General features: G+C 45.2%; 1 protein-coding gene across 1 annotated transcript in view; it reads left to right on the top strand.

Annotated features, from left to right (window-relative positions):
* Positions 1-23,733, top strand: part of COL7A1 (collagen type VII alpha 1 chain) — a 313,236-nt gene that overhangs the window by 258,380 nt on the left and 31,123 nt on the right. The window contains exons 21-23 of the mRNA XM_078662399.1: positions 14,789-14,932; positions 16,347-16,472; positions 19,298-19,441. Coding sequence (XP_078518525.1) covers positions 14,789-14,932; positions 16,347-16,472; positions 19,298-19,441 — 414 coding nt within the window. The remainder of the gene's footprint in view (positions 1-14,788; positions 14,933-16,346; positions 16,473-19,297; positions 19,442-23,733) is intronic.

The raw sequence follows: 23,733 nt of genomic DNA, 5'->3' as shown, positions 1-23,733 counted from the left end.
CATGTTTATACCATGTCCAGGAGATTTTACTGAGGCATTTAAAACTATTAAAACACATAGAGCTTGATTCAGATCTTGGTGGATCAGGCCCCCCATCGCTTTTTCTGGCGGATTTCCCACGCACCGCTTTGGTCGTCCACCTGCTCGATTTATATGTTGGCTGGTTACTGGAGGGAAGACTTCTGCGGTCCCACTGACTGCCCCAGGATCTTTCTCATGCATCAACAGCGCCAGAGGCAGAAGATGTTTTTGGGAGGGAGTCCTGGCAACATTCCCGCTGTCCAGATTATGCTGTGCCTTTTAATTGAGGCGACGGTGGCGGGGACACCTTCAAGCTTGAGTTGGCGTAATCAAAGCAAAAGAGCTAAAACCTCACCTTTTTACGGGTCCCACCACCAATTCAGTCTTAAACGCCATTGTCCAGGCTCTTACTGTGCAGCTGCTACTTGACCATGGAGCTTAGCCACCCCATTGTCATGGGGTTATAAGGTAGGCATTTGTGGTGGGTGTGGGTGTACATTCAATGGTGTGTGTATGTTGCTGGTGTGCAATGCTATATGTGAAATGTATGGGCCGTACACATTACCTACATAAACATATTGAGAGATACACAACATATATGTGTTTTGTGATGAAAATAAATAGTACTTACCAGTCTCCACACCACCATAGCCTCGTTCCGTAAGCACACCGCCAGCACAACGAGGAAATCTGAATCGGCTTGGCCAAACCCACCATCATGACAGCAACAACTGATAGCCAGTAGAGAAGACCTTCGCCACGACAGACTGTCTGTTGCTGCCACATCTAAATACAGTGGGCGGGACGCCATAAGCTTGATGGAGTACTTGTGCCCACCACCACGGCAGGACGGCGGTAGTCCCGCCAAGATCTAAATCACACCCATAGTTTGAGATACAGCATTGTAGAAACATTTTGAATTAAGTTATAAAATATTAAAATAAAATATTTTATTGAAGTTAAGTATGGTAAATAAATCCATGGAAGTAGTAATACATTAAATAACTCATTGTTTGCTAGACTACTAAACTATTCCATTCAGTTTATTATAGGGTTGAGCAACAGTCTTTTGAAAATAAATGTGAAAAAATGTATCGCTATTTAAAAAAAAGTACTATTAAAAACACAGAATACTTTTAAACAATTTACAAATTCCTATCTCCAATAACTTTATCCTAACAAGTATCCCTTTAAACTGAGAACTCTTATTCCAACAGCTACAATTATTTTGCCCATAAAATATCAATAGTCCATATTTAATCATTTACTGTGTAACAAAAAACGTTTTCATGCAGTTGTACAGAAGATAGCATTATTTTCCCCTTGGTATATTAACTTCCTTGCCAGCTCTCATTATAAATTTGAGTTCTGAAAATACAATTCTCAAAAGTTTTTTCTTTTGAACAGTATGGGGGTCATTAGGATGTCGGGCGGATTGCCTCCGCCAGGCTGGCGGTGGACACCGCCAGCCTGGCGGAGGCAATCCGCTCGGCATCCTTCACTGAATTCCCCCCGCCATATTAGTATGGCGGGGGGACCACGGCGGAAGAAAACAACGCCCGCCACTTTTCCGCCCCGGTCACCTTGCGGCCGGGGCGGAAAATGTTGAATATGGTGGCGGTGTCTATGAGACACCGCCAGCCATATTACAATGGCAAGAGTGCAATTCCTTTCTGTGGCGGCAATGCCGCCACTGAAGTGAAGGTGAGTGGGGGGTGCACACGAGGGGGTACCTGTGGTACCCCCCTCCATTTTCATTTCCAAAGCGGCAGGCATCGCGCGGTGCCTGCCGCTTTCGAAATGAAAATTCTGTGATGTATTGTCAGCATTGTGGCGGGCGGTGCAGGGAGCACCATCCGCCACAATGCTGAGAATACAGGATTTGCCCGCCACTGTCGCGGGCACATCCTAATGGCACCCCCGGGACCCCCGCCCTTAAGGCGGGCGGTCCCGTTTTCCGATAGGGTCCGCCCGCCATCCTAATGAGGCCCCTCTAGGTATTAACAGAATATTCTCTCTATTTTATTAAGCATTTGAACTAAAACAACAATCTATCTGTTTAGTTAGACAAGATCTTAGATACCTATTATCCCTAAAAAGTGCATCTGATTTTTTTTTAAATTTGCTACATCTCTCCAATAGCTTTTCAAAAGTATTTGAGTCAAGTATACCTGTATTGTTGTTGTCTGTCCATGGATACAAAAGACACATTATTTAACTATAAAGGTCTGTAAAATCACTGTCATAGCTCTTCAGCTGAATAGCTGTCCAAATGAGTTCTTTAAAGATTCTTAGTTATCTGTCAAAGTCAATTAATCTAAATCCCAACCGAGGTCTGTGACATGTTTCCTTGTAGCCACCAGATGGTTAGGGAAACTCTTTCTAGGCTTATAGGATTTATCCCAGAAGAAACATTAATGGAGCTTCAAACAGGAAGAAGTATAACTTTCCCATAATTCAACAGTTCATGTGTTAACCAAATCACAAATAAATAATTTGAAATACCTATAGATATTCTAAAAACAAGTAGATTTGTTTGGTTTGGCTTAGAGTTTCAAAACATTTATGCTGCATTAAATATTTGGAAAATATGTCATGTCACTGAATTATAGGTAAAGGGGGATAATTGTAGGCTTCAATATGTTTATTAAGTGCATAAAAGTATATGAGTCAACCTTGCCATTAAGCTCTAAGAGTGCACCCATTGAAGCTGCAAATCTCACAGTTCACCTCAGATCTCCCGAGGCGTCTCCGGGAGCAACGTTGTTTTTAGAGACTTGACTTGCAAAGTTTTAAAGCCGCCTACCTGCACAGCTCTTCTAGCGCTCCGGACCTAGCGCTCTGATCCTTCCTGGCTGCCCCCTGTCCTGCACGCGACCCAGACCGCCTCCGCTGATCGCCCCCTCCTTGCCTGACTCTTGGAGTGGGACGGGCGGCTCCACCATCTTGGGCGGGTCTGGGCTCGGCGCTGCAGTTCTTTGGCCCCTCGACAAAGTACTTTAGGCGGTCAGCTGCCTGCGCGCCCAACCTGTATCCACCTCAGATCTCCCGAGGCGTCTCCGGGAGCAACGTTGTTTTTAGAGACTTGACTTGCAAAGTTTTAAAGCCGCCTGCCTGCACAGCTCTTCTAGCGCTCCGGACCTGGCGCTCTGATCCTTCCTGGCTGCCCCCTGTCCTGCACGCGACCCAGACGGCCTCCGCTGATCGCCCCCTCCTTGCCTGACTCTTGGAGTGGGACGGGCGGCTCCACCATCTTGGGCGGGTCTGGGCTCGGCGCTGCAGTTCTTTGGCCCCTCCCCCCTCGACAAAGTACTTTAGGCGGTCAGCTGCCTGCGCGCCCAACCTGTATCCACCTCAGAACTCCCGAGGCGTCTCCGGGAGCAACGTTGTTTTTAGAGACTTGACTTGCAAAGTTTTAAAGCCGCCTACCTGCACAGCTTTTCTAGCGCTCCGGACCTAGCACTCTGATCCTTCCTGGCTGTCCCCTGTCCTGCACGCGACCCAGACCGCCTCCGCTGATCGCCCCCTCCTTGCCTGACTCTTGGAGTGGGACGGGCGGCTCCACCATCTTGGGCGGGTCTGGGCTCGGCGCTGCAGTTTTTTGGCCCCTCCCCCCTTGCAACGCCCCCTGATTCTCCTCCCCATGTGTCCCTACTTAATGGTCACTCAATCCCGGCCGCGCAGCGGACGAGCGCAGCGGGCGCGATGAAGGCGTGCCGAAGTTGCGCCTAAGTTAAGCCCGTCTGCGCCCGTCCGCGACGGGCCTGGACTAGGGGCCACGCACTCTGCCCCTTCTTTGGTGTATACCTCAGCTCAACTCATAGCTATTACTGCTGTCTCCTCACCTTCACCCTCGCTTCTGCGACATCTTGATACATTTGGTATTCTTGTTTCTTCCCCTTCCCACCCGACCCCGGTCTCTCCCAGTCCCACTCCTCCCTATGTCGACCCCCTTCTTGTCCCCTGTCCCTCTCTCGCCCCTGTCCCTACGGTAGCTTCCGCTTATCTGCTTAACACCCGCTCTGCTGTCAAACATCAGACGGCACTCTTCAACCTTTTGACCACTGATTCCCCTGATTTCCTTTTCCTGACCGAAACTTGGTTCACCGCCGATTCCCTCCCCGACCTTTTAGCCATTCTCCCCGATACCTATTATGCCCTCCGAGCTGATCGCCCGGACGGTAAGGTGGGGGGAGGTGTGGCGATGATCATTCGGCCAACCCTTAAATTTCAACTTCTTAATCACCCCCCCATACCTAACGTGGACTACCTGGTGGCCCGTTCTCTCAACCTTTCTGCCCCCCTCACTGTTGTCCTTGTGTACCGTCCCCCTCAATCCATGCCTTCATTTGTAGCCTCCCTTCAGGACCTTTTGGCCACTCTTGTGGTCAACAATTCCTCCGTCCTTCTGCTCGGTGATTTTAATTACTGGCCGGGCGACCCTAGGGAAGACCTTCCCTCGAAAGATTTCTCTGTCACTCTCCAATGTTTAAACCTCACACCTCATGTCTCAGTCCCCACTCACGCCCAGGGTCACATCCTGGATCAAATCTGGTCCTCATGTCCTATTGTTTCGCCTCCTTTCATATCCCCATGTGTTTGGTCGGATCATTTTATTATTTCTTTCTCTATCCACCTGGGAGCGGTCGACAAGCCCCTTCTTCCGAAAAACATTCTAGCCCGCTATTGGAGCCGGACCGACCTTGACTCCCTCTCGCTCACTTTGGCTTCCTCTGCTCCTCACCTCACCAATATTCCTCTCGAATCCCAGGTCAACGCCATTGGCACATGGCTTTCTTCCTCGTGCGATCTAGTCGCCCCGCTCAGAAAGATCAAGGCGGTCCGCCCCTATGACGCGCACAAATTGTTCTCTCCAGAGCTTAAAACACTCAAACTCGACCTCAGATGGTCGGAACGCCATTGGAGACGGAACTACTGTCCCTCTCTGCGCGCCAAATACAAATTACTCCTCATTGAATACAAAAAAAGCGATCCTAGTGGCTAAAACCGCATATTTCACTGAGAGAGTAGCTCTCTCGGCCAACAAATCTCGTGAAATCTTTTCTTTGGTTCACAATCTTGCCACCTCTGGTCGCTCCACTCCTAGCTTGGTCCCCTCACAGTCCCTCTGTTCCTCACTTAATGACTTTTTTATCGACAAGATCGTGAAGATTAAGGCCAACATCCCTACCGTCCCTCAACCCTGTCCCACTCGTCCCTCCCCCCTCCCTCTTCCTCTTTCGCTCTTTTCCCCCCCATCTCCACCGATCTATTTCTAAAACTTTTGGTCAAGGTCAAGTCTGGCTCTCCCGCGGACTGCGCGCCGGCACGCATTCTTAAAACTCTTTTCACAAACTGTCCTGCCCCCCCTCTTGCTCTTCTCAACTCCTCTTTGGCTCTTGGTTCTGTCCCTTCTTTCTTTAAATCCGCCATAGTCCTCCCCATTCTAAAAAAAAAATGGTCTGGATCCCTCCCTCCCTTCTAATTTCCGACCTATTTCTCTCCTTCCCTATCTCGGCAAGATCCTTGAAGCCTATGTCACCTCCTGCCTCTCCACTTACATAGAGGAGAACGGCCTCCTTGCATCCCATCAGGCGGGATTCCGCCCGGGCCACTCCACGGAGATGGTGGTCCTCGCAGTCTTGGACGAGCTCAAGGGGAAGGCCGATTCTAACCTCCCCCAAGCCCTGGTCCTTCTCGATCTGTCCGCTGCGTTTGACACGGTTGACCACTCCATCCTTCTCGACCGTGTCAGCGCAGCGGGCATTCGGGGCGCGGCCTTTTCCTGGCTTGCGTCCTTCCTTCGGGATAGGTCCCAGGCAGTTCATCTCCCCGGTTTCTCTGCCCCTCCCCGCCCAGTCACTTGTGGCGTTCCCCAAGGTTCCTCTCTGTCCCCCCTTCTCTTCAATCTTTATATCCATCCCCTCATCACCTCTCTCCTTGATCTGGGGGTCTCTGTGTACAATTACGCAGATGACCTCCAGCTCGTTTTCGATCTTTCTTCTACCCCTGATTCTCTCCCCAAGTTTTGTTCCACCTTAGTTTTTATTTCTGACTGGATGAGCGCAAACGACTTGAAGCTCAATCCAGACAAGACGGAACTTGTCCTCACTGGTGGTCCCTCGAACCCTTGGTCTCCTGCACATTGGCCCCTTTCTTTTGGTCCCCCCCCTGTGCCCGCTTCCTCTGTTCGCACCCTTGGTATTAAAGTCAGTCATGACTTATCCATGCACAGTCAGATCAGCTCCGTCGTGTCCTCCTGTTTTCTGTCCCTTCGTTTAATTCAGAAAATCTCACGGTTCTTTTCCACCGATGCACTCAAAACCATAGTCATGGCCCTTGTTACCTCCCGCCTTGACTATGGTAATGGCCTGTACGTGGGCATACCTGCCTACGAATCCCGCCGTTTACAGGCCATTCAAAACCAAGCTGCTCGCCTTATCCTTTCCCTTCCTAAATCTTTTCACATCACCCCGGCTCTCAAGTACCTTCATTGGCTTCCTGTCCGTTTCAGATCCTTCTTCAAATTGGCCTGCTTAGCTTTTCGGGCTCACTCCCGCTCTGCTCCCCTGTTCATCACTTCCCTCGTCTCCTCTCATGCCCCTAGTCGCATTCTCAGTTCCTCCTCTCTTTCTCTTCTTCATTTCCCTCGCTTCCGTAAATCCAGAACGGGGGGCACCCGGTTCTCAGTCCTGGCACCCCAGTTCTGGAACAGTCTTCCTCTCTCCGTTCGTTCCATTCCCATTTCCACCCATTTCCGCAAAGCCCTCAAAAATTTCCTTTTCTCCCAGGCATTCCCTTCCTAGTCTCCCTGGGTCTCCTCTGCTGAGTTCTGATCAGGTCCCCAGTGCCAGGAAGCCGCTCGGCCGCAGTGCGCTCTATTAAATATTTTATTCATTCATTCATTCAATTCAGTGGGCCCGATTCACAGGACTAACTTAAGACACAATCCTAAACTTACTGCCATTTTGGTATTCACAGAAGGCACTTACTCATTTCGGTATTCACAGAAGTTAGGAGTCCTAACTTTAGGACTCCTAAATGCCTTCTGTGAATACCGAAAGTCTTAAAATTGGGATTTTTCTCAGTTTAGTAGTAGTAAAGTTAGGACTCCTAACTTTAGGACTCCTAAATGCCTTCTGTGAATACCGAAAGTCTTAAAATACGGATTTTTCTCAGTTTAGCAGTAGTAAAGTTAGGACTCTTAACTTTAGGACTCTGAAATGCCTTCTGTGAATACCAAAAGTCTTAAAATTAGGATTTTTCTAACTTTACTACTACTAAACTGAGAAAAATCCCAATTTTAAGACTTTCGGTATTCACAGAAGGCATTTAGGAGTCCTAAAGTTAGGAGTCCTAACTTTACTACTACTAAATTGAGAAAAATCTAAATTTTAAGACTTTCAGTATTCACAGAAGGCATTTAGGAGTCCTAAAGTTAGGAGTCCTAACTTTACTACTACTAAATTGAGAAAAATCTAAATTTTAGGACTTTCGGTATTCACAGAAGGCATTTAGGAGTCCTAAAGTTAGGACTCCTAACTTCTGTGAATACCGAAATGAGTAAGTGCCTTCTGTGAATACCAAAATGGTAGTAAGTTTAGGATTTTGTCTTAAGTTAGTTCTGTGAATCGGGCCCAGTGTCTTCCCCAGTTACCTTTCACATAAAGGTCACACCTAGATAAGCAAAACTTGGGATCCACTCTAAAGAATGGTTGGGTAACAAAGAAAAAGGTTTTCAGGCATCCTGATGAGAAAAGTGGATATAAAATTAATCTAAATCGGAATCATTTACATTTACACTATCATGAAAATCTGGCATGGTTCTGGCCCTCATGAACCCAGGGGTATAATTATCATCCATAGGCCATATGCTTAACTAATTTGGGGGCATATCATCAACGGACAGCGATAATGATCGCTGGCCGTGCTTAGCGATAATGATATTATCGCAGGCTATCTCTGGCATTTATCGCCCTGGTAGCGCATTATTACCAACGCGTTACTAAAGGCCGATAAATATTCCAGAGATAGCGAGGTCACCGCCCTTTGGCAGGTTACATCGCTGGTTTTCCAGCAATGTTCCCTGCAAAAGGGCGATAACCTTGCTGATATGACCCACAGGGTCGTATCAGCATAATCGGATGTATGACGTTACAACGCATACTTTTACAACGCCTACCTTTACATCGCATTTTTTACAATGCATACCATTACAACGCATAATGCTTTTGGGCGCTGGATAGTGAATAGTTTAATTTACTATTCCAACTCCAGTCCCCGTGGATAGTAGGGAAGGTGTTGGATAGTACATTAAACCTATTCCCTATCCTAGAGCGCCCCCAAGCGCTATGCGTTGTAATCGTTTGCGTTGTAAAAGTTGCGTCGTAATGGTAGTGCGTTGTAAAAGTTTTGTTGTAAAGCCTGTTCACCAGCATAATCCACCCCCTATGTTAGGGATGACTAAGTCAGGATTTTAGCAGACAAAATCTAATGTGTGCTAAAATCATGCGGGCTGCCTTGTAAATATCGCAATGTGAACATCAGCGATATTTGCAAGGTAGTCCATCTGGGGTATGCCCAGTGATGCCCATTTTGCATCTCATTAGAGATGCAAAGGGAGGCGTTGGGAAAAAGGGTGCTAACATGCGATTATGCTTGTTAGCACCCTCTTGTAAATAGGGTGCTCATTTTATCTCTGATGTTTTGGCTTTGTAAGCCAAGAAAGCGGAGATAAAGCCCTTGTAAATATGCCCGTTAACGTTCATCTTTACTCATCCAAGTGCCTGATCTTTGTTCTATTAAAATCTTTAGTAAACTTATTCTTCTGCCTGTATAATACTAAAGCTCCAATGCACACTGACTACTGATCAGTTTGTAGGAGAAAAACAGTGTTGACCGTATACACCATAGCCTAAAGGAAATTTCCCCAGGTATCGATAGGTGGGAATCTGTGTGCTGTACTCACCTTTGGTTATCTGCGATCAGTAAGGTAAATACCCAGAGATAAAAGAATGCTTTCCTGTCTCAGTCCATCATTTATCACAATGCATCTGACATGATGAAACAGTTAGAGCCCAGGTATCAGTATACAAGAACCATACTGCCGTCAACAGGTGTGGTCTCTCTGTGGGATGCCCTGACAGACAAAGGGCATTTGCTATTTGGTCTTACTCCTTTTCTGAAATGAAATTGATTACATTAAATGTAATTGTAATTATTCACACCGCTTTAGAGCTGAAACAATGCACCTTTTAGCAAAGATTGTTGTTGTCACTAACAAGGTGCTCTTAGCCGACAGCTGGATTCTGCCTGTCACATTTAGTTAAGATTAGGAAGCTTGTGCTACCGTTCCCATCCCCCAAAAGTCTGGTTGATAACGTGTACACAAGAAAATTATATCAAAATTAATTTATGCTACAGGTGAAATTTCTTGTTTGAAGCAAACTTACCATAGGGCCTTTGCTAACTCTCTCAGTGGTTTTCATCTTGTCCTCCCCAAGTTGCTGGTCTGCAGTCAGATTGTTCACTTTTCTTTGACCAGGGTTCGAAGTGAAAATAAGCCGGCAAGAAGCTCTAAACTTTAGGGGCCTTACTACGAGTTTGGCGGTCCTCCTGTCGGCACGCCACCGCTGCGCCGACAGGAAGACCACCAAGCCCCCCTGTCGGATTACAACTGTAATTTGTGGCAGGCAGGTGGCGCTGCGGCAGTCTCACAGCGTCTGCAGGATAAGGCTCATAGGTGAGTCTTTATTGCAGATGCTGCAGTGACAGCGCTTGCAGCACGTTCCTGCACGGTGTGCCATGTATGGAACTGGGGTGCAACTCCAGGGGGGCACAACACATGCCCTCCCTGCATGCACCCCCAGATCTGGCCGGGGGCCCTGTTAGGGCCCCCTTAGATGCCTCCGCCACCCTTTTCACGGCAGGCTCACTGCCATGAAAAGGGCTGTTAAGAGGCAACTCATATTATGCGCGGTGGCGGCAGTGACATTATCAGCATATTAAGGCGGGTTTCAGACCACCAGCGCAGCGGGTTCCTTGATCCCATTGGAGCCAGTGGTCTCGTGGTGGTCTGACTGCCATACTCAGAATACTGTGGGCGGATGCGCAGTGTGACGGTGCACGGACTGCCCTCATGAGCACGGCGGTCCTGATTACTGCTGAACTCGCAATAAGGCCCTTAATCTGCGTTGAGGACTCCCTCCTAGCCCATCTTCCTCCATTTGAGAAGGTGCCACACCTGCTCCCCCATCCCCAGAGACTTACATCTGATTCTAAGACTAGATGTAGCAACGTAGGGAACATAGCCGGCCTATTCCAGGTGTCCTCATTGGATAGCCACTAGTCAAAGTTTGCTTTTGCTTCTGTATCCAATGAAGCCTTTTGTGAACAACCCTGACCTTTATTAGAGGGTGCCTTATCTGTAATCTCTGGAGTGCCCTGTAATAAAGGGGTCCAGGAACCATTGCCTGAATGGATGTTGATAGCCCAATGCTTTTGAGTGGGTGGGGTCATAGGGGCAGTTGACCTGGGCACAAAATTCTTAGGGGCACACATTTTTCAAGGAAAAAAAGTTTGTACTACTTTTTCATTTTTATTTTAACATTTTGCGCCAGGAAGGGCTAACAGTCCATGGGGTGGGGGACGCAATACTTGCCTTGCTCCAGGTGCTGGCAAACCACGCTACGCGGCTGTGATAGCCTCCCTGTTACTCTTGCTAAGTGGCTGAAGAAAATCTTAGTCTGAGCTAACAGCTCCCTAAATTCCTGTCTGAACATTTGTAATTTTGCCTCTGAAAGCATTGTTATTCTGAATCTACAAGGAATCCTGAAAAATCTATTTTTCTTGTATATAATTAACTTCAGCCCTTGAAAGAGATCTACCGCCCCTGAACCTGACCTGAGCTCCTTTGGTTGATTCAACAATTTCACCTCTTCCAAATAGACTATCACCCTACGTCCCTGGGACCTGAGGACGGACGACACTGTTTGCAGCAGCTTGGTGAAGCACCAAGGTACTGAGGAGAGGCAGAAGGAAAGAGATTTGTATCTGCCCCTTCCAAAGGAACTGGAGATGTTTCTTGTGCTTGTGAAAGATGAGCACCTTTAAATCCAAGCCCTCCATCCAATCCCCTGGCAGCAGATTATCCCTTAAACACATGACTGTTTTCATCTTGAAATGGTGGTAAAGAATAAACAGGTCTCTGAAGTTTATTACCACTCTGAACTTCTTATTTTTCTTTGGACCAGACAAATATTGCTGTTGAAACCCTAGGATATCTGGAGCAGATTTCTATCGCTCCTTTCATAAGAAGTGCTTTGATCTCTGAAGATATCAAATTCACCCCTCCCCGCAAAAGCTCCTTGAAGCAGGCAGACTGCCTTGAAAGGGAGTGATTTAAAAGTCTGTCAGGATCCTTGGAAATATTCTCCCACTCGTGCGCAAAAAGAGCTAGACGGCCCCAACTTTTTCAAAATAGTGGGAGATGACTCTTACCTTGGAGTCCCCCTCCCCTTCGCCTGTCTGCCAAAGAAGCCAAAGCATCCTCCCCATCTCCCTTGTGGGAAGGACACCGGCCAGAACTGGTGGTTGTGGTAATCTCCAGAATGATGACCGACCGGCAAAACGATCCGTGTATCTACTGACCCTCGGGATAACCTTTCCAAATCCTATCATCAAGGAGGACGCGGCTTGATCTAAAGAGGAGAAAGTTGCACACCTAGAGGATCTCTTTTATAAACTCATCTCCAAATACGGATCTCTGCGCATTCATAGAGAGCGCAGATCCAGCCATCGCTGCCAGTTTTGGATCAATTCTTAAAAAGAGACCCTTCCATCTTCCAAAACAGAGAACAGCATTTCCATTACCCAGGACACAAATAGTCTTCTGGGCCCATATAGCATCGGGGTCAAGGGACACCCCTGCCCCCGCTTTTTTTCACCTGAGTGTCCATCAATGTGTCCCTGTCTACCCCCTTCCTGGCATCCTTCCCCACTGCTCCCCCCCACTGACAGTCGTGACAACCTTCATGTCAAGCTTTGAGGGTAAGCGTAATTTTATCTGAAACCGTAGGCCTGGGACAGTCTGCTCTCATGCCACCAACAAATGACAGAGGGAACTTCTCTTCTGAATTTAGGTGTTGTAACAAACCAGGATCAGACACTGGATCCCCCCTGCCCCCCCCCCCTACCCCGTGTCCAGTATAACTGCCTGGGCTACTCAATCTTCACCTTTTTAGGCACCTTCAACATATCATCATCATATTACGTATCGTCATAATACTAATTATCAATACACAAATCGTTTACATCTTCCAAAGGTCTTCTGTTCTGACCACTTGCCCTCATGTAAGAGTCAACCCAACTGGGCCTTTCGTCCATTACTCCTTGTGGAATTAATCCACCACCAAGTACGTCAGGTTCAGGACCATCCACCACCCCCAGGGCTTCCTTTTAGTCAGCCTTTTGTACCCTGCGGGCATGGTCAGAGAGTACTTGCTACCTGTAGCAGTAGCTACATAGTTGCCTATATTATTTGCAACATTTTGTAAAAGAAGAAGACAACACTTTTGAGATAGAATTTGACACTTAAGTGTCCAAAACACACAGAGGTTTATTTTAGACATTTCCTCCTCCAATTCCGCAATGTCGTCAGTACTGTTTTGACCAGCTTCATTTTCCACGACTGGTTATTCACAACCCCGGGGAATTAAACTCCCACAGTAGTTTAGTATGACTATCAATCACTTGGCAGAAATACCCTTCTCGTTAATTGTGGTCTCAAGACAATAATCCTTTCACTTTTCAAAAGAGTTTGGCCCACAATACATGCATGTACATGACATTTCCAAGAACAGATGCATACTGGTAAGTAGCATTTTCCATATATTTACAGTTTTACTTTCACAAAATCACATTTGTTTTCCAAGATAATCCACTTTGCATACATTTTTAGTGCAGGGACACAAACTGGAAGACTCCCGATCTCGAAACCTTCACCGCTGCAAACCTTTAGAGCACGTTTAACAGAGGCCCATCCCTTCCCAGGCCTCCCTATTGTGAAAGCAACAAGGTAGCTCGGCCGCTATTCCTACTGCACATCCCACTTGTAACAAGGTATCCAAACGGATACACTGTCAACTAAACTTGGAAACAGGGGCAACACTCACAAAGATCCCTTGCCACAAAGTATCCGCCGAAAGCAAAGCCCAGGACGCCAGCAAGTGCTTTCCGCTAACATAACACTCTAAAAAACACAAAAGAACACTCTGGGCCACATGTATGACCATTTTATTTTGCAACTAGCGAGTAACAAAATGAAATGTACTAATGTGTCTCAGACACAATTAGTAATTCCCACTGGAGTGGGAAATTACCTACCTCATTAATATTCATGAGGCAAGTCGCAATTTGCAACTCATTGGGAATGGGCAATGACACAGGAAGGGTGGCCTGCTGGGGACAGCAGACCCCCATGTCTGTTTTTGCTTTTAAATAAAGCAAAGTATATTTTTTAAATGCAGCCCTTTTTGCTTAAAGGAAAACGGGATGCTTTTTAAAAAGAAAAATTAAACATTTCTGTTCCATTTTTTCAGGGCAGTCATTCACAAAGGGGAAGGAGTCCTACTGGGACCCCTTCCCGTTTGCGACTGGCTTACCAACTACTTGAAGTAGGTGGTAAACTGCCGCATTCCAGTGGCAAAACAATTGTACACACCGTCTAGGAAGGGACACCCTTGGCATGCCCCTTGTGACTTGCTAACCCTATTTTGTGAGTTGGTAACAGGTTACCAACTCGCAAAATAGAGTTGGTGCACAGCTTTTCAGCGGTCGCTAACGGCCCGATTCACCGTTGGCGACCGCTGCAAACCATTGTATATGTGCCCCTCTTTTCGTTAATCACTTCTACAGCAACACCATCCAAAGAAAAAAGTTATTGCAACAGCAAAAAAAAAGTCACTTTGGAGTAGTGCTGTTTATACTGAGGTTAATCGTTCTGTTTGGTGCCACTTCCTTCCTGGGAGCAGAGGATGATGGGCATTGTATCGCACTGAAGTGCTGTGTAAGTAAGAAAAGAGACTTTATAGTATGAGCCTCTGGTCTTGTAATAAAATTACTGGTACGGTAAGATGTACAGAGTGTTCCCACATTTGTGCAGAATGTTCCTTATTCTTCTTCTCAGACATCCCCGGGAGTGGCCTTAGGTATAACATGAGGTCAACACATGTCCACCGTAGTTTTCTTTTTATGGAGTAGATTATGCAGTTGTATGCCGGATGCATTTACACCTGGTTCATTCTATCTATGTTAGGCATAAGTTATGTTTTTAGACTTATGAGAGACTTACACAATTCTCAGTGGCCACCAAATCAATACTTGCGGCATCATTTGTCAAGTTGTGGTAACCATGTTTACAGGAAAAATCAGAGGTAACGTGATAACCACATATTTTTCACATTTGTAGAAAAATATTACTTGCATCAAATAATGAAAAATCTATGAGCCACAACTACCAACATTTCACTTGTGGGCAAAGATCAGCAGTGATCGTGTTATCACATATTACGTCACATTCTCTATTTCAGTCGTAAATTCCAAGCAGTTACCACTAATGATGCCTCCAGGTTTAGCACTGTTTCCATCTCTAGCTTCACTTTGGGATTATGTTCATTTTCCTGCACATACCTTATGCCTTTTTTAAATGTATCATGAAGTTTCCATAAGCCCTACTTTGCTTTTTGATAGTCTATTTGTTTTTTTTCAGGGCGCGAATTCTCAAGGTTGTTGCCGGCTGAACCGACCTCTTTTTACGTTGACGGCCTGGAAGCCAACACAGTCTATACGATAGCGGTGTCGGCTCAGATCGGGAGCAGGGAGAGCGCTCCAGTCACCTTGACAGCCAGGACAGGTGAGTGACATCCTTGTCGATATAATGATAGTGTCTCACCAAATGTCTCTAGGAAGGGCCTGATTTTGCAATGGGACTTCTTTTTAAATGTACATGAATGTTCTGTTTCAGGTCAAACTGCTTCTTCTGACACTCAGGTGTAGTTATTTATGTTTCTGAATGTGGTTTTCAGAAGTGTGAATGTGCTGGTGAAACTAGACAAAAGTAGCACATAAAATAACAAACATCAATAGACTGATGCTGAGGTAACAAAGTTTCAAGGTAACAGCTGCAGGTGCCCCTCAGAAGTGTTTCATATCCATTCCCACCTATGAGAGGTCTTGCCTAATCTCGTGTGAGGGTGTTGTACCCAGATGCTTCCTTGGAAGAAGGATGGACAAATCTTGGCCCAGGAGGTATTGAGAAGGTAGAAGTGCCAGGATCTCTTCACACACAAGCTTTAATGAACATAGAGACATTAGACGTCGAAACGTCAGCTGAATTCCTGCCACAGTGATTTACCTTTTCATAAAATGATCATCAACCACAAGAGACTGCTTGCTTCAATCATCTTTATAGTACAAAGATACTAGTTGGGTGTTTTGTTATGGGTGTGACTCCACCACACTTGAGAATTGATGTTAGGGATGACATTCAGTTGTTTATTTTCATCACTTGACTGTATTTTTGTTTGCTTAAGTTAATCCTGTATTTTCCTTGTAATATTTCTCTTTTCATTTTTACAAGATAAGGTATTATGTCATCCTAAAAGCTTAGGGTAGCTTTGATTTCAAAGCACATGCTTTTACTAGCCCCAGCAATCACTCACTTGCTCTTTCCTGTTGCTCCCCCAATGGTTTAGGAGCCCAGCGAGTCACGTGCTGGATGTGTAGCGGCCATGGGGCCACTCCTTCTCCACTGCCATTATTTATTCTCTCTCTGCCCTTTTGTGTTGTCACCACAGACTCCATTTTTTTTGTGGTTGCAGTTTGTCTGGTGGTTTTGGTCCCACAGCCCTGCTCGCTGTAGCTTTTTATTTTCCCCAGTGAGGCCACACCCTCTGCATAAAGAACCTTTGCCCATTTGTGCATGTGGCAGAGGCCATTTTGTGCCAGTGGTCACATGCTTATTTTCTGTGTCCCCAGTCCACTGCCTCTCCTCATCTGCCCTGGCCATGTGTGTCACCTCCAGGTCTTCCTCATTGTTGACTTCCAGATTCTGATCCCTGGTATGTGACTTCTGGTCATGTGAGTGTGTTACTGCTCAATTCTGGTTCCGTCTAGGTTCCGTAGAATATGATGGTGATGTTCGTCTGCTGTGTTCCACCAATGTCCCTTTTTTATGCCTATCCTTGTAGCCTCTAGTTGTCTTTCTTCTCCACTCTTAGCTCCATCTCCAGCAGCCGCTAACTGAACTCTTTCCTGTGCCTCTTTAGGAGACGTGACTGTGGGCAGAGTTACTAACCTGCGAGTTACGGGCAGTGAAGACACTAAGATCAGGATTGCATGGTCCGCGGTCCCGAGAGCCACAGGATACAAAGTGACGTGGAGACGTAGTGATGGTGAGACAGACTTCCTTAACACTAGGCTACTGCTACAATTCATTATATTTTTCTTGTTGTTCAGGTTTGGGGAGGGCATGACTCTTCTGACTAAACCAGAAGATGGGCCAAGCAGTAGAAGGGAGAGTTCAATTAGAGAATTAAATGTTTATGACTTTAACTTGAAAATTAAAGCAGCTGTTTTGTGTTTTGTAGGCTGATTTGCTTACGACTGGTCCCCGTCTGTAGTGACAAAGTGAGCATAAAAATGGAGTTGAATGAGACAGAGTAATTAACAGTAGCAGAGATTAATGAGGGCATACCACTTATCCTTTTTTTTCTTAGTAAATGTTGTATGAACAGCGTATAAAACCTGCATTTACACTAGCATTCTTGGGACATTATATCACAATAAAACAGGCAGAAGACAATGTACTTGTGTGAACACATGAATTCTCTAAATTGACCCTTATAGCTCAGTTAGGCTCCAAAAAGGCATTGCACTCGGTCGAATGGTCCTTCCTCCACTCAGTCCTAAAACGCGTGAACTTGTTAGTATACTTTAGCAAATGCTTTCAACTAACCTACAGTGGGCCATGGGCCATGGTGAGAATAAATTGGGCGTTATCCCAAAAGTTCATGATGCAAAGGTGTACTAAACAGGATGGCCCTTGTTTTCTTCCCTCTGCTCTAGTAGACGAGACACTGGCCGAATGGATCATGCGTGATGCTCTGCTCTAGTGGTTGAGATGGGTCAAAGGCTCAGAGGACCGCATCTCTCTGTATGTAGACAAAGTCCTATTGTTCATACAGAGACACAAAGTCTTGATTGCTTGGCTCATACATATTTTACAGGTGTACGGGGCTGCATCGGGCCTCTGGGTGAACTAAGGTAAATCGCGACTTGTCCCACTGGTGGAGCCATACAGACACCTCAGCATCCAGTATACAAAATGCCCCTTCGCGTACTTGGTGGGCGCAGGTTTCAAAGGAATTTGAGATTTGCTGGAGGCCGAGTATCGCCCCACCCAAGCTCCACATGGCATGCTAGAGCTCACTCCCCCTAAACTTCCTGGGATGTATTGTTCTACTTAAGAGGATTGCTCTCCCCTAGCCAATGTATACCCTCCAGAACTATCTATACAAGATACCACCGAATGATTTGCCAAGTAACAAACTGAGCTCAATAGAGAAGGATCACCTCCGAGAGTTGAACACAAAAGATTTATCCAGGCGCCACTCGATAAGGTTCTCAGGGCGATAGATGTGCAACTTTACTGCTACCAATCACTGGCTGGATATTTGGGGACAAGGACAACCTGGTCACCTGCTTGAAAGTGGCTGAATTTCAGGACTCTGCCCCTTGGTCATGGCTCTATGGCACCAGGATCCCTTCATGAGTATCCCCTTCACAGGCTTCACTATTGAATGCGGGCACAAGGCCTTTTGTGGATGGGGTGGTGCATGAAGATCACCCAGGAAACACCCTTATGGCTGGGCAACTGGCTCAAACATACAGCACAGATGAACGGGTTCCAGAGGTGGAAACACTGGGCATTTCGAAGCTGGGAGATTTATGGATGCAAAGGCACATTCTTTCAATCGATCAACTACGCATGGAATACGACCTACACGATCCCAATTCATCCTCTTCATGCAACTGAGACACGCTCTAGAAAATATAGGGAAAGCTTCTAACCTGCTCCCTGAATACAACCCATTAGACCCCAAACTCCTTCTGGGAGAAACTGGGCAGAAGTGCATCTCACATTTGTAGAAGACCCTAGTAGTAAACACATCTGATCCCATAGCACAATTGCGAGAATGTTGGGTCACTGACATAGGAGAAACCAACAAGGAACACTTGGTAGAAGCCAAAATGCGGACCAAACAGCTATTGATTCCAGGGCAATTAAGGTTATTCTAATTTAAATACCTCCATAGAGTGTACAACACACCTGATAGGTTATGGAAGATGGGAAGGGCCCTCATTCCCAAGTGTCTGAGATGCAGAAGTCCCATAGGGATCTTCTGGATCCACATCATATGGGAATGCCTGGTCATACGGATCTGCTGGAAGAGAATACTCTCCGTGTTGGAAGAGGTAACAGGTATTCCAATAGAGTGAGACCTCACAATGGTAATCCTAAGAGTGTCCCTAGGATATAATGGTCTCCAGAGACAACATATCTTGGTGGGTATCGAGTTGTATTGGCCAAATGGGACATAGCCAAATACTGGAGATCCAGAAGGCCCTCCACATCCAGGAGTGGTTAAGGAAAATTGAGTTTTAGGCAATAGCTATAGATCAAGACAAAAATACATCACAATAAGGGGACCCTGGAATGACCACTTCCACATTCCATGAACCAGGGGAGGACAGTGGGCCCACATCCTGTGATAATACCCTGCTCTGCTATTTGTCAGCCAAAGTGGAGGGAAATGGGGTGGCGGATCCAACCCTGCAAATTTTTCTGAGACAATGCAGTGCGCTCATTGTGTCTAATGCTGTTAAAACTGCACCCGATTTATGATTTTCTTACAGCAAAATCAATAAAAAGGATTATTTAAAACAATAAAAGTAAAAAACAAAACAGGTAGAAGACATGCTTTCTGATCTTTAAGGGTTAGTGGTTTGTTTGCAAAACTGTAATAGTAGTTTGTGAGCTAGGTACAACATGTGCCACTTCCTGACCAGAAACGTCCCTTATTTTAGTTTTAAGGTTTTGGGTTATAAGTTTACATATGTGGGCAGATCTAAAAAAAACAAAGAAAAACATCACTCCAAATTTAGGTATCTTAAAAAATCTATTCTTCCAACTTAACAAATCTCTTTCAATCCACAGGTATCGAGGTCTCAAGGACAGTGGCGGGTGACATCTTGTCTGCAGAGATCACCGAACTTGAGCCGGAGACAGCCTATACGATACGGGTCGTTGCCTTAGTGGGGAGCAGGGAGGGAAGCCCAACTTCCATCAGTGCCCGAACAGGTAAGCCAACCAGAGAGTTGAAGTGAGTGGCATCACCCAGGGTACTACTTTAAAATATACCATGTGATACTTGAAAAGTGACGCAGTGATGAGCTGGGATACGCAGATACTCTTTGAATTCCAATTTTTACCTCAAGGGATTTCACCTTTGAGTAACTATTCAGATGTATAGAGCATGGAGTGTCCATCTTAAAACTTCTTCTTCTTTCCAGGGATGTCACTCAGGTGTATTTTCAATGTGTCCAGATCACTCCTGGCATGAAAAATCTGGGCCACAATTTTACATAAAACATTGTGCCTGGTGTTCATTTCCTAACTTGCCAGATGGTTGGAAATAGACGTTTTGCTCCAAAAGTGTCAACCGCCACCACTAATGTAGCAGGCAAGGTTAGGCAGGCAACCAATTACAATGGTGATGCTTAGACAGCGTGGATACTTTTCTAATTGCATTCCTCTTCTCTGTTGGGGGTGGGAGCAGGATTTTGACTGGGCCACAACACAGCAGAGGTATGCCTATGTCCAACACAAGAAACTTATTCTGACCAGTGGAAAAGGTGCTTATTAAAAAATAATCTGCTATTAAGTGCACTCAGTTTTCTCTCTATTCAAGTACAGGAAACCAAAAATGGTTAACCACAGAGAACCTGAAGGGACCCAACCTCTTTTGTAAAACATTAAGGCTGATTACTTCATGGAATGTACAAGTGCATAAAATAATTTTATGAATCGCAAACTTTCTAAAGACTTAGAAGATCCTGCGCCGTGATTGGTGGGAGAGGGTGCTAGCCTTGGAATTTGAGCTTGATCTAGTATTTTAAGTGAGCTTATAACAGAAATATATTATAGATTCCACCTCCATATTCCACCTGAATACATAGCTAGGTGGACCCTTATTTTCAACAAGAGATTCTTTGTAGAGTGGACATAATCTTTAACCGCAGTGTCATATAGGTGCAGTGCCAAACGACGGTGCATTGTATGAAGTCTTACGGTCTAAGATTTTTAAAAAATTGTTTTACGTAGTATCTATTTGTTGTCTTGAACCAGGTCAGGGTGAGAGGTAATGGAGCTAATGATTGTGGATTTTTCCCGATCATTGCTGGAGCCTCAATAGTTGTCAGCTTTCTTGTAACCAAATGATCTGTAACAAATAGATATTCTCTTAGTTATTGTATTTGTCATGTTTATGATTATCCACAAGAATGTTCTCAGGTTGAGCTATGCTTCTTTAGCCCATATTGAAAAGGTCCCCACTTTAGTCCGTAGGGATTTAGGAAAGTTCCCTTGGTCATATACAATATTTTCCTTGATGTGTCATGTGTTTCCTGCTTGGCCCACTGTAGTTTTCCAAATGTTAGCCAAATTGTGCACGTTGTAGGCCGCATTTTCTTTTGCACACATTACTATATACCAGGCGCGCAACATCCATTGGACTCACCGGGCTTCAACCCCCCCCCCTTTGTGTGTGGCAGCCCGGGATGAGACAGATCCCGGGCACACACACAGCCACACCCGAACGTTTCACAGGTCTTTAAGAGACCATTTAAATGTTAATTAGGCCTTGCTGTTGTTTCACCCCTTGTTGGAGGCCCTTGCAGCTCCACTCTGCCTACTGATTAAAGGTTCAGCCCCCCCCGAAATTTTTTCTTAGCCCCCCGAAATGTAGTTCTAGTTGCGCCTCTGCTATATACACATGCTTGATTTTGTTCCACATTATATCTGCACACAGAACCTGTACATATTTTCGTGTTCTGTTCTTTTCTTGGGATTTAGTCTGAACACCACAGACAAGGGCAAACAACAATGTCCCTACGGGGTCTGCCAGAAATCCCAGAGATCTTTGATATATAAACATATATAATCATTTAGCTTCACTAGCAAGGGAGGTGAATTTAGGTTACACTTTCTAATAAAATGACAGGTTTTTTCATGGTATATGGATTATTAACTATACTAACAGTATTTTTTGCATGCATTTGTTTTCTAATTGTGGCATGAGTACTTCTTTTTAGAGCACGATAGTTTAAATAAATATTCTAAACTTCCTTCATGTCTCTTGTTTATCTTATTGTGGACAAGTACGAGTGAGAGAGCGAAAGTGTGTGTCCAGTTACTGCGATCCCGGAGAGGGTCGAGAGTGTTGTGTTCTGGGTTGCCAATTCAACTTGTTTCTCTGGTAAGGTTAGGCACTATAGCTAGTCGGACTTGGGCTTATAGGTACTGAGGTGGTATGGGGTCTCAGCGCCCGATTCACAGAATGAACTTAAGGCTTAATCCTAAACTTATTACTATTTTGGCATTCACAGAATGCACTTACTAATTTTGGCATTCACAGAATGCATTTACTACTTTTGGTATTCACAGAAAGAACTTACTACTTTTGGTATTCACAGAAAGAACTTACTACTTTTGGTATTCACAGAAGTTAGGATTTTGTCTTACGTTTGTCTTAAGACAAACTTAAGACAGACTTAAGACAAACTTAAGACAGACTTAAGTTAGGATTTTGTCTTAAGTCTGTCTTAAGTCTGTCTTAAGTCTGTCTTAAGTCTGTCTTAAGTTTGTCTTAAGACAAACGTAAGACAAAATCCTAACTTCTGTGAATACCAAAAGTAGTAAGTTCATTCTGTGAATGCCAAAAGTTGTAAGTGTATTCTGTGAATACCAAAATAGTAGTAAGTTTAGGATTGAGTCTTAAGTTCATTCTGTGAATTGGGCCCTCAGTCCCTACATGCTGATGTTCTACGGTCCCAAGCATAGTTCTGTTCCTGAGCAGAATCACTGCAACGAATGGCGACTCTTTTTAAATGTAATGCATAAGAAACCATCCTGGCTCTTGACTCTTACCCAATAACCACAATGATCTCCACTTTCCTAGCTTGACTGTCAAATGGGCCACAACAATAGCCACGATGTGCCATGTTTATCCTGAGTATTATTATATACAGTGTCAAAGGCAGGGCTGTATGGAGCCATTATCCATTACAGGTCTCTTAACTTCCTTCTCACAGTTTCCGGGTAATTGAAGAAATGGGCCTGACCTTAAGCTATAACCTGCTCTACATATTTGCTCTGCCCATCTTCATCATATATCAGTACTAGAGAGAATAGAATAGAATTGTATTGCACAATTCATTAAAATCTTTGCAATCACAAAAACTGAGATACAGAATAAAGTGCATAAGTTCCAATTTTAAAAATGTTGGCATTTACATTAAAAAGGATTAAAACTGATAATGGTGGAATGAGCTTTATGGTTCTGTGGATTTTCCAGAGGCCAGAATGTCCTTTGCGGCCATCAGAAATTTCATAAAGCGTGCCAACAACTGTGCTGAATCACCCTTGAAACATTCCACCAGGGCATCCTGACATGTCCAAAAGTGTAAAATGCTCCAGATGGGTCGAAGCCAATCAGGGCCATATTAACAGCGGCCAGCGATAATCATCGCTGGCCGTGCTTAGTGATAATAATATTATCCACAGATAGCGAGGTTATCTCCCCTTTGCAGGGACCATCGCTGGTTTTCCAGCGATGTTCCCTGCAAAAGGGCGATAACCTTGCTGATACGACCCACAGGGTCGTATCAGCATAATCCACCCCCCATGTTAGGGATGGCTAAGTCAGGATTTTAGCAGACGTTAGATTTCTAATGTGTGCTAAAATCATGTGGGCTGCCTTGTAAATATCGCAATGTAAACATCAGCGATATTTGCAAGGTAGTCCATCAGGGGTACGCCCAGTAACGCCCACTTTACATCTCATTTGAGATGCAAAGAGAGGCGTTGGGGAAAAGGGTGCTAACATGCGATTATGCATGTTAGCACCCTCTCATAAATAGGGCGCTGGTTTTATCTCTGCTTTTTTGGCTTTGTAAGCCAAAAAAGTGGAGATAAAGCCCTTGTAAATGTGCCCCTAAGTTCTTAATGGACGTAGTGTCTCGCAGATACATAATATGTGAGTTAGCGTTTTTTCTTCTCCCCCACAAGCGCTGCACTGCGTGGCTGACATTTCTTTGTAACCTTGCCCATACTTCTATGCCAATAGAGGGATCAAGCCGAATTGTAGCTTCATTAGTTGGCACGTCATTGTTGGCTTTATGGGGGACAACAGATAGTGTGGTAAGGCTCTGCTATTGTATAGTTTTAGAGCCCAGCTTCCGTGCTTGAGTTTTTTAAAGCTTGTTGCATCACTGACCTCTGGCATTAGTTTTGCCTGTTTTATTAAAAGTTTTGCTGCTGCTGGTATGGGTATGGGGGTGGCCCATATTTCGCAGGCCTGCCGCTTGATTCTT

Source organism: Lissotriton helveticus, chromosome 9 (assembly GCF_964261635.1).
Source record: "Lissotriton helveticus chromosome 9, aLisHel1.1, whole genome shotgun sequence".
Classification (NCBI taxonomy): Eukaryota; Metazoa; Chordata; class Amphibia; order Caudata; family Salamandridae; genus Lissotriton; species Lissotriton helveticus.
The sequence above is the reverse complement of the archived record's forward strand: the minus strand, read 5'-3'. Positions and strand labels throughout refer to the sequence as shown.